Source organism: Cydia amplana, chromosome 14 (genome assembly GCF_948474715.1).
Source record: "Cydia amplana chromosome 14, ilCydAmpl1.1, whole genome shotgun sequence".
Lineage (NCBI taxonomy): Eukaryota > Metazoa > Arthropoda > Insecta > Lepidoptera > Tortricidae > Cydia > Cydia amplana.
In genome coordinates this window covers 9,006,411-9,023,310 of record NC_086082.1, presented here as the reverse complement: position 1 = coordinate 9,023,310, position 16,900 = coordinate 9,006,411, and the positions used below count along the sequence as shown (strand labels likewise).

Below are 16,900 nucleotides of genomic sequence, written 5' to 3'. Positions count from 1 at the left end.
AGTATAAGATATTGGAATAGGGAATAAGTTTTTGGCAAAAAACTAGTTATTAGTCATTTTTGGTATAAGCTTTTATGTAAGAATGTATTTTTCTTTCGACAGCCATCTATAATACTCATCGAGACAATTCTAACAAACCCAAACACAATTAGGTTGCGTTTATCACAGAGTTCCTATGGCCACCTCCTGTCTCCATCATGAGATCAATTCCATGTTATCATAATATTGCATTGTCATCCGATTTGCATACGTATCCAAAATTTTAACTCAATCGGAAATCCGAAAGTGGCTCAAATGCCATTTCCAAGATTTGAGCCACACTAACTAACATACAAAACTAACAGGGCAAGTTAAATAAAATTTTGTACCTAAAACGATATTAAATTATCCGAAGTCCGAGGAGACCTCCTGACATAGTTCGTAACTACATTATACTTCTGTATTGTTTAAACATGAAATTACGCCATGGCAAGCATCATTATGTAAATTGTCCCATCATAGGAGGTATGCAGTTTTACAGCTCCTATAATGGGATTGGGCAAAATACCACTATTTTTTATACATCTCTAGAGTCACAACATAGTGTGTTGTATACCTTATCTCATGGTAAATGCAATTAACAAAACACATTCTAGTTTACACCAAGTAATAATTAATTACAATTTAATATATGAACTCACCTCTCTTAGCGAAGTTGTTAAGAATTCTTACTGGTTTTTTTTTCCAGTGACACGACAACTTTTGGGTTGGCGCCAATTTTTTAAAAAGTAACCGAAATTAATAAAAAGTCAAACTTAAACAGCTCTATGACTCTTATTTGTGGTAAAATATTGCCAGTGTTTATAAACTACTTTTACATACTTATTTTAGAGGATTTGTGGTTTTATGTCCCATTACCGGTTCCACGTCCATTATAGGGTCCACTACGTTAAGTAAAAACACCAAATAGCAACAAATATTTTCTATGATTCAGCAAAATATTTATCCACTACCACGCGCAACCAGACAGTGGATTGTGTCGAAAATAGCCGCCATTGCCACCTAAGCGGTTTACGGTTATAAAGCGATATTGCTTTCGGCGGAATTAAAGCTTAGTACCAAATACGTCAGAAGTTTGTTGTTGTTATCGGCTTTGTGATATCAATACTGTTTATGGCTCTCAATGGCATAATCATGGCGAGAATTAATAAGGTACGATAGAATAGGTAAGCCTAAGTAACGGCTAGTAACATTAATCGTTAGCGATATGGTACCGAATTAGCGCTAAAAACAACAATCTGAGCACTCGCAAAACATTAAGCTCTATACATACAATCTATAACCTTATAGAGCTTATTCAGCTTATGTTAACGATAGTACAACCAAGCATTTACCAAAACAAAGATATATATATAGATATAAAATATAAATTATTTTTTGCTTAAGTAATCATTGTTTGTGTCATAATTGTAACTAATCAAATGTGATATCTACATGTATAAGGTAAAGGGCATCTATAACCTACATTTTTGTTGGAAATGTTACATATAGGTTTGTGTAGGTGGGCTAGGTCCTAGGTAAGTTAAGTGCCTTCTCGCCCCTTTAGTAAATTTTTGCCAACATAAGTACCTAATCGGATGTGTCGACTTACTCAACATTTCCAACAGTTTTGATAATGGTTGTACCATACGTAGGTACTTCTTAGGTATACTTATTTCACTAAACATTGTTGACAATGACATCCGTAAAGCCTATAAGCGGCTTATGAGGCGTTGCTATGGGCGACGTATTTAGAAGCGTATAATAGGATACTTAGGTACTACCTATTAGTGGGATTGTTCCATGTGTTTAATTCCTTTTTGTTTCTCACTGTAGGTTATGGGTACTTAAAAAGTGGTCTAGAAAAAACCAAGTGCGAGTCGGAAGCGCACGAAGGATTCCGTACACTTACGCAAAAAACGGAAAAAATCACGTTTGTTCTATGGGAGCCCCACTTAAAGATTTATTTTATTTTGTTTATAGTATTTGTTGTTATAACTGCAGCGCAGTTTTAGTAATAGGGTCCCGTTTTTACCCTTTGGGTACGGAACCCTAAAAAGTAGCGGAATAAAAACAATAGACTGTTATATAGGAACTCTAGTAAATATATATGTACCTATAGGTAGTAATAAATAAAATGTAGTTATTCCCCGCCCGTTCGGAAAGAGAAGAGTCGTGGAATGTATTGGGCCTCATACATTTCACGACTCTTCTAAGCTCTTTTCGCACAGACTCTATCTAAAGTTGCTAGTCTCGTCGTTATCTAATTTTGGACAATAACCTAGAAAATTTTCACTGCAGTCAAGCTAAGTTCGCCGAACATTTAAATACCTAGGTACCTATATCTAGATACCGAGAGACTGGCTATTGAAAGGAAAGTGTCAGTCGTAATATTTTAAGGATTTAAAAAACTGGCACGTGAGATCAAGGCTGCATAAAGAACTAGCTAATGCTATCCCGTCTAAACGAAAATTAGCCCACATATTGCTGGTGTTGAAGCAAGTCTACGATTCACCGGGTTAAGGAGTCTGCTGGGCTGATACCGGAAAGAGACCATCCAGAAAGTACCAGACCGGAATCCCGACAACCAAAATTTCCAGGACACGGGACAGGAAATTACCTATATACATCGACTTCTATACGAAATTTCACTGCTGCGTAATGGATGGATGTTGAAACATATGTGGTTGCTGATTTTAATCAAATTCCTGGGTAAAAATAGAGACAATATCAAAGAAAAATACACACACAAAATATCCAGTAGGTAAATATCAAACAGGCCGAAAAGATTGACAAAGCCCACGTTCAATGTTCAAACAAAAAGAGGACGAAAGCTAACATCCGAAAATTCTGCCATGGATATGTTGCCTTTTTTGCGTAGATATATTATGAGTCAAACAAGTATCGAAACTCTTTGCTAGTCTTTCGAATTCCTATTATTATAACTGCTACTTTTTTTTGGACACTTCTAAACTATGAATTATGGTTTTGTAAAGGTTTTCAAATGATATGTTGGTATTTTTTTACCATTTGCAACAGATATTCCGCAGTGATCTTTGACGTCAACGTCAGCCGACCCGCCGCAGAGGCCCACGGCTCCAAATCAAATAAATTGGCCGCTGCGGGACCCGTTACGCAGGCTTTGGGGCTTAAGGATCATCTTACTAATCACTTACATCTACTTGATCTACTATACTTCACATTTTGACATGTCATCAAATTCATTGCGGCGTTAACCTTTAAAACGACAGTGTACACTCCTATACGCTTGCATTTGTTTAACATGCACGCCACACGCCCCGCCCCGCTTCACGCCAAACTCGAGCGTCCACTCAGGCTTTACACTAATTTGTGAAAGATTCAAATAAAATAGCGGTGATCTGTGATTGCAGGTAACTCTTCCCTTACCTTAGATCTTAAGTGCAAAATGTTGTTCAAAAAACCAGACAAGTACCTACGAGTCGGTCTCGCCCACCGACGGTTCCGTACTTTTTAGTACCTATTTGTTGTTATAGCGGCAACAGAAATACATCATCTGTGATACTTAATTTCAACTGTCTAGCTATCACGGTTCATGAGATACAGCCTGGTGGCAGACAGACGGACAGACGGACAGTGGAGTCTTAGTAATAGGGTCCCGTTTTTACCCTTTGGGTACGGAACCCTAAAAATGAAAAATTTTGTTAAAACTGTTCTACCATTGTAACACCGCATAGTAGTCGCTAGTCGTACATATGTAGAAGGTCTACGCGAAGATTATATTTCTCACGAGTCTAATTCACTTTCGTGGTATAATAAATTACCTAGGTACTTTTTTTCAGCTGTGCCCAATGGTAACTAATGAGAAAAAAATCCCAGCTGTTACCAGTAGTTACAATTTGGTAGTAACACCCCTAATAATGAACCTGTTCGGATGTTGGGAAATTGGGAAATATACGTTTAAATTACTAAAACTTGACAAAAAAAAAAAATTATTTACTAATTATATGTAAAAAATATTTCATATAACTACCACACGATACGGACGGAATTCATTTTCTTACATTCTTTTAAAAAACTAAAGTATAGCTGGTCAACCAAATCTTGTCAGTAAAAAAAGGCGCGAAATTCAAATTTTCTATGGGAGGATACCCCTTCGCGCCTACATTTTTCAAATTTGGCGCCTTTTTCTACTGTCAAGATCTAGTTGACCAAGTATATATAATTTAACGATTAACTTAAAATTAAATGACAAGATATCAACCAAATGCCGCAAATACTTAAATAATTAAAAAGGAAACGGTTCAAAGTTCACTCTTTAGCGTCACTCGTTCGCGACAATGTAAAAGCATCGCGGTAGAAAGTTTCTACTAGAAAAGTGGCCGACCTTACTTGTGTGTTTGTGCACGATCCCTGTCTCGAATAACACGGCAAAAGCTGGCCCGAAGGCTACCGTTTTACTTGGAACTGTTTGACAAATAAAAGCGTTGCATCTTATTTCCTAGCGAATTATTTGCGGCTGTTGCTCATTGCTGCCTTATTTCGTTTAATGAGTTTGTAGTCATCCGTTACAATAATTGATCACTTCTCTTGTCTCTGAGTCACTTCATTTGAAGATATTTATAGCTTAGTTATGTTTTTTTTTTCACTTTATGAATTAGGCAGCTAATGTCACAGGTGTACAGTGTACATTTAAGTTCCGACGAATTGTCATGTAGCAATTATGATTTATTAAAAATAAACTTATACATTATACCTAGTTTTAATATACTAAATTAAATACATACTAGTTTTTGACGATTCTTTATAAATATATAGTCATAACTTTAATATGAGAATAATTAATTCCCATAATTTCAGGTTACTAGGTCAATTTGTTTTGAGTTCGATTTAAATATTTCACTCCTTCCAAAATGGCAACGATATACGGGCCTATGTCATTAATTTTACCTACTCTCATCCTAACGAAACGAACTTTCAGCGTCCCCGCTTTAGGCGGCAATATTCGGATTTAACTTGCAAATAATTATCCCGAATTTGGAATACCTCGACGTATTTTGCATTTGATGTGAATTCGAATAGAAAACCGTCTGGAGGCGCGTTCATTTATAAATGGACTATAATACTTTTATTTCAATGATTTCTATGTTGTCGTATAGGCGATGTCCTTAATTACAAACGAGTTTCCCTATGCAATAGCTTCAGATTAGTCAATTTGTTCTCAACACGATTCAAATCCTTCAGCCTCTCTAACGTTGACACATCGGATGGCACCGTAGCAGTAGTAGCATTCGCCTCAGTGTCGTCCAAACGCACTTCTAGCGTACTGGCGTTAGGCGGTATGTTGCGCAAGTATTTGGATAGTGATGTATCTTGATTGGTGTTGCTTTTTGAAATGGGCGCTGTGCGATTGACTGGCGGATTCGTTTTGGAGAGAAGTTTCGTCATGTCGTGCATTTGTACAAGAATTTCTGTAAAATAAAAAACAAAATCTAATAAATATAAAAAATACTAGATCGGTTTTTATCTGTACTCTGTCTGATTTTTTATTTAGTTGGAGTTTGACGTTTTCAGATGTACCTATTTCATGTGAGTGATATAAATAAATCTATGATATAAATACAAAATCTTTTCGTCAACAAAAGCTATGTATTCAAATTTCACCAGTTCTATGAACCTACTTATTCTTATTTCTGCTTTTACCAAACAATGCCTGAATAACGAAAGTTTTTCATTGATATCAGTCAATCTCAACTTAACTCCTTCTAAGTCCCTGTAATAATGGCAAAATCTTAAATAAGTTTTCTAGGACCCAACAAAATTTGTGTATACACATATTGGTACACTAGCTGTGCCCGCGGCTCCGCCCGCGTGGAATTCGGTCTGTGTCAGTAAGCTAATTCATCCCTAATTTCTCTTTCTCTCCCCTGGAGGCGGAACTTGAAGTAAAGTTGACAGATGGATACGATTAGCGGGCTGAAGTCCAGATAAAATATTTTACAATTAGGTAGGTACCACTAAACAAAATTACACTCCAAACCCAATAGTTTTTTTCACCCTTCCCCAGCTTCGCCCAGGCTGTAAGTACCTAATCACAGAACAATAGTATAAGTGTCTAAGTGCGAAGGCCGAAGGCCGAGCTCCACGTAGGGCCGCAGGCCCGAAGCGTCCAGGCGGTCAGTGCTTAAACACAGAACATGAACAGTATAAGTGTCTAAATGCGAAGGCCGAAGGCCGAGCTTCGTGCAGGTTCAAAGGCCCGAAGCGTCCAGGATGTCAGTGCTTAAACACAGAACAATAGTATAAGTGTCTAAATGCGAAGGCCGAAGGCTGAGCATCGTGTAGGGTCGAAGGCCCGAAGCGTCCAGGATGTCAATGCTGAATCACAGAACAATGGTATGTGTTTAAATGCGAAGGCCGAAGGCCGAGCTCCGCGTAGGGCCGAAGGCCCGAAGCGTCCAGGATGTCAGTGCTTAAGTCGTAATAGTAGTCGCTCGGTAGGGGCAGAGTTTACGTGAAATTTTGGTGTGGATATCTAATGCGAAAGCCGAAGGCCGAGCTCCATGTAGGGCCGAAGGCCCGAAGCGTCCAGGATGTCAGTGCTTAAACATAGAACAATAGTATAAGTGTCTTAATGCGAAGGCCGAAGGCCGAGCTTCGTGTAGGGTCCAAGGCCCGAAGCGTCCAGGATGTCAATGCTTAATCACAGAACAATGGTATAAGTGTCTGATTGCGAAGGCCGAAGGCCGAGCTCCGCGTAGGGCCGAAGGCCCGAAGCGTCCAGGATGTCAGTGCTTAAGTCGTAGTAGTAGTCGCTCGGTAGGGTGCCCAGAATACCACCTTTATCAAAGTAGGCTTAGCTTTAAAAGTGAAAAACGCGAGCGTAGCGAGCGCGAATTTTTTTTAATAGAAAAAAATTGAGAGAGGCTATGTCAGGGGCACAGCCGCAATGGTTTACGTGAAATTTTGGTGTGGATATCTAATGCGAAAGCCGAAGGCCGAGCTCCAGGTAGGGCCGAAGGCCCGAAGCGTCCAGGCTGTCAGTGCTTAAACACAGAACAATAGTATAAGTGTCTAAATGCGAAGGCCGAAGGCCGAGCTTCGTGTAGGGTCGAAGGCCCGAAGCGTCCAGGATGTCAATGCTTAATCACAGAACAATAGTATAAGTGTCTGATTGCGAGGGCCGAAGGCCGAGCTCCGCGTAGGGCCGAAGGCCCGAAGCGTCCAGGATGTCAGTGCGTAAGTCGTAGTAGTCGCTCGGTAGGGTGCCCAGAATGTCATCTTTATCAAAGTAGGCTTAACCTTAAAAGTGAAAAACGCGAGCGTAGCGAGCGCGAATTTTTTTGATAGAAAAAATTGAGAGAGGCTATGTCAGGGACACAGCCGCAATGGTTTACGTGAAATTTTGGTGTGGATATCTAATGTGAAAGCCGAAGGCCGAGCTCCATGTAGGGCCGAAGGCCCGAAGCTTCCAGGCTGTCAGTGCTTAAACACAGAACAATAGTATAAGTGTCTAAATGAGAAGGCCGAAGGCCGAGCTCCGCGTAGGGCCGAAGGCCCGAAGCGTCCAGGCTGTCAGTGCTTAAACACAGAACAATAGTATAAATGTCTTAATGCGAAGGCCTGAAGGCCGAGCTCCGCGTAGGGCCGAAGGCCCGAAGCGTCCTGGATGTCAGTGCTTAATCACAGAACAATAGTGTGTGTAAGTGCGAAGGCCGAGCTCCGCGTAGGGCGTAAGGCCCGAAGCGTCCAGGCTGTCAGTGCTTTAACACAGAACAATAGTATTAATGTAGGTTAATGTGTGTGCTCAATGAGTTTAGGAACTCCAGAGGGTCTGTTGTAACGTTGCCTTCATCAAAGACAGCGTTAATGGATTTAGGTATATACTGCCTGTTCACCTTCGATTTCCGCCAATATCCGCGCATGTGTAGGTAAGTATCCAGTACTCGCTGATGTACCACAGTACTTACCGTCGAGCGCGTCTGTCGTGCGAATCCGCTGAGCGGTCAACCGTTCTTCGCACTGCGTGAACGTCTCCGAGGCACGAGATTCTTCCTCAGATTCCTGAGACCGTGCTACCTTGTAACCTCAATACGTTGCGAGAATTTCGCGAAAAATTGTTTTTTTTTTTGTCCGAAAGGTTATGGTAACGCGTTTAAAATGCAAGTCCCAAATTGTTTGACATTTACAAAGACATATACCTAATATTTAAAAACTTTCGCGTTTTGAACACATATTAACTCACATTTATAGACGGGCCTATCTCGAAATTTATTTTATTACCTTTATTTACCGACGTTTCGACACAGGTTTCACTGGTCGTGGTCGCAGCCAACTGATGTCTCAACAAAATGTCAAAACAAAGATTTGTGCAACTACCCGACGAAAAGTGTATGAAAAAGTTTGGGGTAGACATCATATTTTCAAACCACCCACTTGAAATAATGTTAATTATTGTCAATAGAATATGATTTAATACTTATTTTCAAATACGTTTGACATCGACTACGAAAAATGTTGTTTTTTTTACAAAGTACAAAAAAAAAAGTTTACACCACTTTCTTAAGTTAGCGCCATAAGATTCAGGTGCAAACATAACTGAATTGAGTGTAGTGGCCACCCCCCCTTTTAGGGGTTGAATTTTTCTAGCCTAAAATGTGGCCAGGGATTTTCTTGACAGATTAGTAAAGTTTGCATCAAAATCCGTTCAGCCGTTTCACGTGATGCGCGGTCAAATAAACAGATAAACAGACAAACAGACAAACAGACAAAAATTCTAAAAACTGTTGGAACGTGTTCTGTTATCGATTCTAAGTATCCCCAGCCAATTTTTTTTCAAATATCTTCCATGTACAGACTTTCGACCCTCTTCAGCTTTATTATATGTATAGATAAATCTTACCCAATTAAAGCCTTTGTTTATCATGCTTGTTAGAATAAATAAGTTTAAACAACTCACCCGAAATCTGTAAACTCGTTGTGTCGTCCATGAGACTCTCTTTGAAGAGCACTTCGCTCTTTAAGTCTTTATTTTCCGGCTGTTTCTCAGAACTCCAGTTATAGCATTTGTTTAGGACCATTTTCCTTAGCGACGACCTGTTCTTTTTGGGTGAGAAATTGTACAAAATCGAGTTTTTGTGAACTTCGGTCTTTTCCTTTTTATCGCTTTCAAATTCAGACACGTTAAACATCGCGTCGAGCTGTACAGAAAAATTTAGCTCGTTACATTTTTGAGCTTTAATTTGATGGACTAATTTCTTCAACGGGTATCTCTTTGCTGGTGTTCTTATATGGGCAGTTTTAGCAAATACACTGCGTGTCATGCAGGGTATATTTTTTGGGGAGCTAACATAAGTGTTGCCAATTACAGGGTTCATTGTATAAGTGGCATTCGAAATGGTCTGCTCTTCTGCTATCTCCGATTTAAAGAACTGGTCATCATTATCGTCTGGATGAAGCAACTGGTTAATTCTATTAACCAGTGTGTAAAGTAGTTTCAGACGTTTAAAAAGCTGCTCCAGAGAGACGTCTTTTTTGTGCGCGGGTTTTGTTACGTCATACGAATAATCGTCCTCTGAGCAGAGAAGGTTGCTGACCACCTTGCACTCCTGAAGAGCTAAGAAAAAAATACGTAGGTACAGAATGTGACACAGTTGATAGAATAGGTAGATAAACAAGTGACAAGTGTACATTTAAATAGGTAACACACACATTAGGTACTGCTACAGTTTCATTAATTATCAATTATGTTATCGTTTCTTTGACAGAGTTGCTCAGTGTAGCCGCAAATAGAAAAATCTCGCATCGTATAATGTAAACTGTATAATAATAAAATATTACTTAGAAATTTGCGTAAGCGCGAGTTGGCACAGTGGCTGTTTACAGCCACTGGGTAGAAAGCGGTGTACACCTCTCGACACCCCTGAGCCGCTCACACCGATGTTGCCCCTGGTCGTCTTTGCGACGACAGTTTCAGGGGCCCATCTAGTCAGCGGCGAGTCACCACCTGCCTTGATAACGTGTGTTAGCATTGTTATGGCAGGTGTCCGGACTTCTTTACAATAGCCCAGTATCATTGTCCACCCAAACTTCAATCCATAGACTGATATACTGTTTACTTTTTCTACAATAGTCCCAATGCCTGCTGCGACCGGTTCATGAGTGTCTATTGTTGCACCTGTGAACGGGTTCCAGCAGGCGTTCTACATGACATCAAAGCTCTCTAAGGGGCCTCTACGTGTTGGATCTATATCCCCACGCAAGCCTATCAAAAGACCGGGATTTATAGGCCCGTGATCCCAAAAAAGGAGATACAAATATTACTTATATTAAAAACCGGTTTATCAGTTATGTTCGGTTTTGTTTAGAATGTAATATAAAAGCTACTGACCATCGCTGAGATAAGACCCACACAGGGTCAGTTGAGAATTTTGATACTTATCATATTGGTGGATATGCCTACTTCCGAGGCACGAAATAGGTACCTGCATATTGAAATGAGGGTGAAATTAATGAATTCTTAAATATACTGAATACATTTATATAAGCCCCTGGCCGCTCTAAATAAGCTATGCAAAGCTGCTTATTCTCGCGACCTTTAATAAGTAGACATAAGGCACTAGAAAAAAATCATTATAACTTCGCTAATTAAATATGTATTATGAAAATTATTTGATTCGTAATAATTTCGGAGTTTTATAAATTGAACCTATGATTAATAAAAGAGATATTTAAGCTGGTAAATATGAACAAAATATAAATATTGTATATTGAGAGATTAATAATTATAAAAGTTTATAGGTATATATACATACAATGATGAAACACGAAATAAAAAAATTAAAACTTATTTACTACTATTTTGTTAGGAAGTAGGTATATATGTATATGTCCTCATGGTTACAAATGGTTAATATCCATTTAAGTTGCAGGAACCGGCATATAATTTGAAATTTAATTAATTAAATATAAGTACATGTTAGAAATGTGGTGTATGTCACTCAGGCCCATAAATGAACGTATTGTAATTGATATTTCATTTATCAAATTCAGCTTATTAGTTTCAACGCTATAGTGGACACATTATTTGCAGTAAACACATACATAGAATCAGGGCCGGATCTAGGGTAGAGCGAGTGGAGCGGCCGCTCTAGGCGCCGGATGGGGGGGGGGTGGAAAATACGCTTGAAACCTTCAACGAAGGGCGCCAAAACCCGACTTCGCTCTACCCTGATCAAGGGCTCGGGCCGGCACTGCATAGGTTAAAATTAAAGTATTAAGAATTGTGTTAATGGATGTTTTAAAACATTAATGGGTACTACGCTATGTAAACAAGCATCGTAATATTTGATGTCTTTCTTTCGATTTCTTTTTTTTATTATCACAGGAAATGGTAATAAATAATAATAAGAGTTAATAGATTAGCTACTCGTATTTACGTTTGTTTTTCGTCGTGCGAAACGCGTGGAACAAGAAAAATAAAAATTATTTATCTAGTACAAAAACCGCAATTGAGCAGAAAGCGGTAATAATACGAACGCAAAATTAAACTAAATAATAAAAAAAAATTGACAATATATAGTTGGTCAAGCAAATCTTGTCAGTATAAAAAGGCGCGATATTCAAATTTTCTATGGGACGATATCCCTTTGCGCCTACATTTTTCAAAATTGCCGCCTTTTTCTACTGACAGATCTGCTTGACCAACTATACTTAAGTCCACTTACCTTTGTTCAAGTCAGCCAGCAATAGCAGCAAAGCTTCTCGGCAAGACAGCGCCTCAGGCTCATGTACTTTGTAGACGTGGAAAAAGTCACGCACCACGCCGCCAAGGTTGATCACACTGCACACAGCGCTACTTTCGTACTTATTCGTGTTGAAAAGTGGCAATAGGGTCTGGTGCATCATTTGTTTCGATTTCTGAAAGTAAACATGATAGAATAAGTTGAATTTAACCTTTTCGACGCCGTGTCAAACACAAAAGCTGTCACTCGGACGCCATGTCACCGAAGTGTCAAAACTGAAATTGAACTTTATGCATGTGCACGTAGGTCTATGTTGCTCAGAATCAGAATCAGAATCAGAACATTTATTGATAAAAGCAAATTTCATTTACATGTCAGAAATGGGGTTATAAATATTTACAAGATATGTCACAACAAGTTATGTGGTATGTGACTGATTAATCCGTCTTTGGTGTTGGACCTGCGGTGCTGATATATCCGTCATTGGCGTCCAAAGGGTTAAGTCAATAATTTGGGTTCTTTTTCTTTGAACTAATGCAAATTGGCCAGTGTATAGCAGTAGTTCTCGTTTTTTTTATACGAAAAATCTTTCTCGAATAGTTCTCCTTAGATCATGATTGGATGAGACGTGGGGGGAAATGGCCGAGCGGGATGGACTTTCAGTAAGAGTAGGAGAGAAAGCTATTATTGTTTGTCCTTATCACAGTCTTACTTTTCATTTCTGCCTACTTCTAATATGCTAGGTACTATATGTACCTATTTACTTTGTATGGTGGTTTGCCACTGCACGGTGGTCTGGCTAGTATTCATAATTCAAAAAAATGCAGGTTTCGTTTTCAAATATAGAATGCCGTCATGTCATTGGCCCATAAATGTACTATAATTAACTATAAATAGATCCCGCATAACTATTTGTTTTCATTCCTTAAGGAAACTCTAAAGTGAAGACAACTGTTGTTTGCACGCACACCCTTATCAGTGACTCATTAAATGATCGCTCATTAGCGTCTATCTTTAGAAGTTTGTGATAAAAGTGACCATTAATAATAATGGAGCTTCAAGAATCAGGTATGTTGTTTTATATTATATTACTTATTTGACATTTTTATTAAAAATATAGATATAACGATGGGTCTACGCCACGACATTATTTTATTTAAAAATTATTCAAAATTGTAATTTACTCAAACTTTTAACTATGTGCTTAATGATGAATAATGATATTTTTTTCTTAATTAAGAAGTCAAATGTGTCTAGACTAACGGCCATAACTCATTGTCTGCGGAAATTTGCAGAGTGTCTAGTTACAGGCCTTCTACGCCTGCGTAGGCCTAAGTGTAGCAACGCTACGCAAACCTTACGATTATGTTTATTGATGATGTTTTATTTTTTCAGATATGCAGTACATCGGATCCTTTTCAAGGGGTTTTATATTTGAACTATGGCAGTCTTCGAGTGGTTCAGACGCAGAAAAACGCCGTCAAGTGTTACAACAGCTAATATACATGGTGCCGGATGCAGAAAACATAGATACTGCCAATTTGGAGAAGTTATCAAGTATATTTGCCAACGACTTACTGTTTTATGGAAATCTGCATTTCGAAAGAAAAAGCACCGTGTTGAATAAACATTCCAAGTGGCTGAGTGAAAAAGAAAGTGTAAATCTTCCGAAATTATCCATATTAAACGAAAACAATAAAGTTAGACTTACATTTAGGTACGACCTCGTCAACAGAAAGTGTTTTAGTGTTAGACAATAAGTTAAAAAGGCATTAAAAAGAGCTTATTGATAGATTTGGTACAATTTTAAAGTGTATTAATTCCGGGTACAAAATAAATTCTGTGAAATACAATGATTATGCGTTAGAAATGGCCCGGAAATGTATAGAAGAATATGAATGGTACTATATGCCAGCTTCTGTTCATAAAGTAATCGTTCATGGAGCTACAGTGATTAACCACGTGATGTTACCAATAGTAGAGAGCTTTCAGAAGAAGCTGCTGAGTCCACAAATAAAAATATTAAGCAGTTCAAGCTTAACAATAGGTCGGAAGATGTCACGCACCGAGACGAATACGGATCTTTTAAATCGTCTCCTATCGGACCCTATGATTGGGCCTTGGGAAACCATCTAAGAAGAAAAAAACAATCGTTGTCACAATATGTACTTAGATTATTCGCTGTTTAAATAACATTTTAGATTATTTTGAAGTATTGATTAGTCTAAATTAGTTTTTTAAGGTGGCCGAGACGTGACGTGATAAAATTTTGTGTTGCACAATTTGTACGATATTTGTATCTCTGTAAATATATAAGTTTTAATTTTAAATATATGTTTTTTACATTATAATTAATATTAAGTATTAGTTTTATCATATTATTGAAGAATACGTTGTAATATATTTTTTATTGTATTTTTATAAGGCTTTAAAATTGTATGTATTTTGCATATTTTTTTTGTTATCATTTGATTTTTTTTTATGATATTATATACAAAGTAAAACTTCTTATTACTGTTTTTTTATTAGACCCTAAAACAACAAACGTATACGTATTTTTATTTTGAACATATCATTGATACTTTTGGAGAAATCGATTTTTGACACTCTCTCCATACAAGCCGAACCACCGTGCACTGAGGGGTAGGATTCCACTTTGTTACTTTTTTGTCTTGGAATAGTTGAAATGTATTTTTACCTCTGCAAATGCAGCTGGGTCCACAATGAGGAAAACACTGTCCTTAATATCCTGTACTTCCTTACGCCAGGAGTCAGTGAGGAATCCGGCGTGCCAACTACCGGGAGACATCATCAATGCTGGCACCAGGTGAGGGTCCAGGGCTTCTAGACTTGCCAGGCCGCTTTTTACAGATACTATTCCTGAAATATATTAAACTTTGGATTTGGATTCATCCCGTGAGCGAACAGGACATCGCTATATACATGCATAGCTCTGTCTAGATCTAGTTTAGACTTATGTACTTGTTTTTAGTCACTCGCGCGACATGTTAGTGCTGTTAGTAGTTGGGAAAGGAAACCTAGGCTCTCTGAAACATGTCACGCGAGTGACTACTGAGTCGTAAAATTATCCTATGATAGATTCGATTCAAGAATCTTAAAATAATAACATACTTTCCTGATCTGATGAACAAGATACTGCAAAAGACCCAATTTGCAAAAGCCTCTCACTGTAGAGATCAAACTCTTTTACATATTCACAATCTTCTACAATATTGTCCTCACTGGCATCATGACATGGACACCCTTCTGTATTCACAAAATGTCCTTTCAATATGTCAACAGGCGAGACACTGTTACTAAAGCAGTGAACTACTAGTGCTAGCAAAGCAGTGTTTGTGTTTGTCTCCAAAACATATAGGACATCCTTTAGGACGTCAATTGAGACATTTACATTGGTTGGCATGATTGGTAGTTTCAGCGAGTTTACTGTTGCAGTGAATTTTCCATCTGTATCACCTTCAATAACTTCATTTATTAAGACTTTAGCTTCTCTTAGGACCTGCAAGTAAAATACATAATTTAAGGTCGACATCTAGTGTTTACCCTTAAATTGGTAATGGAACACAGGAGGCACATTACGTTTGGCAGTTTTTTTGCATTTTTTTGTGAACTTTGAACACATAAAATGAAATAGGGATGATGGTCACATTGGCCGCTTACCACTTGACACCTAGTTTTCACTATTATCTGGTCCGACGGCAGGCAATACCTGCAAAGTGTCATGGCAGACAGCAGCAGCTCATCCAGAGCAGAGTGTAACTCCCGCATGCAGTCTAATAGCTGTAATAATAACACTTCAAATTACTAAAATTGTCTTATTAGTATTATACTAATAAACATGGTCTAAAAATAGTCAACAATGGCTTGTAACTACTCCATAATTTTAATATAAAATTACAAATAAGTTGTATTGTATTAAATATGTATAGTCTGTCTGCTTTTCTAAGATCAAGTTTGCCATACATTTATTATGGCATAACCGGACAGGCTGCACAAAGCTGTCAATAAGATACTTACTTCAATTTTCCATTCAAAATACAGGTCAACATTCTCTTTGTAATCAGTTTTGTAAATAATTTCAGCCAGCTTAGACAGAGTTTCGAAAGTATGATCCATCCAATTGACAAAGTACATGGGTGTCGTGAATGGAGAGTCTTCACAGCTAACGTCATTTGGTGTATCCTGCGCCAAGTCTTTTAACTTGTCTTCAACCACCACAAGTCTGTTGACACACCAAGATAACCTCTCTATGGTGCATTGTCGACTTTCCTAAAATAAATTACTTTAGTAACAACAAATCTCATAATTCATGATATCATTCATTTCCTGTTATCAATATGGTCAAAATAAAACGTAGGTAACAACAAAATTACGAATACAAACCTGTAGCAATATTCCTTCTTGATTTTCTTGTTTGAAGATATCAAACAAGTTGAGTACACATTTCTTGATCTGACTGCAGCACAAAGTAAAAACATTTAGAATATTTTTGGCTTCCTCTTCTTGTTCTGTATCAGCTTGTAAGCGCGTTCGTATTCTAATTATTAATGGATATATCTTGGTAAATAACAATTCCTAAAAATGGAAACTAAATTACTTTAAGTAAGTGATTATGAACAATCATTTTATTTAGAAATCGTACCACTATAAACTTTGAAGCATTCGGTGGATCCCGTGGGATGTGCAGAAAATCTAAATTTAGAGTCATTTTGTATAATAACTTTACGAGAAAAACAACTTACTAAACAAAACTACTACTGAAATTTCAAAAATGACAAACGGTTATTTAGAGTTGCCAGCACAAAATTGTCAAAACTGATACAAACGACACAATTTATACCAAAATTTTATTAAAATGAAGGGCTCTATAGATCTTCTGACAAATTTTCTTACATTATCCCACCTGTTCCTATCTCTTTCCCACGCATGTAATTATATTGCGCTCCCGCCCATGATGCGGGTGATCAATGGCAATGTACAAGCGGGACAGCAATATAATATGCGCGTACAATAGAAATAGGAACGCAGGTCAATGCACGAAAATCTTCGTGGTTAGGTATACTCTGGCGAACCCACTTTGTCAGTAGAAAAACGCGTGTAATCCAAATATTCTGAGGGAGTACATGGGGAAGACATCC

The 16,900-nt window shown here is 37.9% G+C and overlaps 1 protein-coding gene across 1 annotated transcript; it reads right to left on the bottom strand.

Annotated features, from left to right (window-relative positions):
• Positions 1–5,152: 5,152 nt before the first annotated feature.
• Positions 5,153–16,489, bottom strand: LOC134654076 (serendipity locus protein alpha). Its single transcript, XM_063509491.1, has 9 exons — positions 16,405–16,489; positions 16,146–16,337; positions 15,780–16,031; positions 15,423–15,542; positions 14,874–15,261; positions 14,440–14,621; positions 11,724–11,916; positions 8,957–9,613; positions 5,153–5,468 (listed from the first exon to the last, which is right to left on the bottom strand). The coding sequence occupies exons 1-9, from the start codon at positions 16,468–16,470 to the stop codon at positions 5,170–5,172; spliced, it is 2,349 nt and encodes a 782-aa protein (XP_063365561.1). The 5' UTR covers positions 16,471–16,489; the 3' UTR covers positions 5,153–5,169.
• Positions 16,490–16,900: the final 411 nt, after the last annotated feature.

Bases quoted from the DNA above. Each gene is read 5' to 3' on its own strand.
- LOC134654076 (XM_063509491.1), bottom strand. From the start codon at position 16,470: ATGACTCTAAATTTAGATTTTCTGCACATCCCACGGGATCCACCGAAT. The intron at 15,543-15,779 runs GTAAGTATCTTA...TTATTATTACAG, and splicing joins ATTTTGAATGGAAAATTGAA to CTATTAGACTGCATGCGGGA. The intron at 11,917-14,439 runs GTAAAAATACAT...GTTTACTTTCAG, and splicing joins ACCCAGCTGCATTTGCAGAG to AAATCGAAACAAATGATGCA.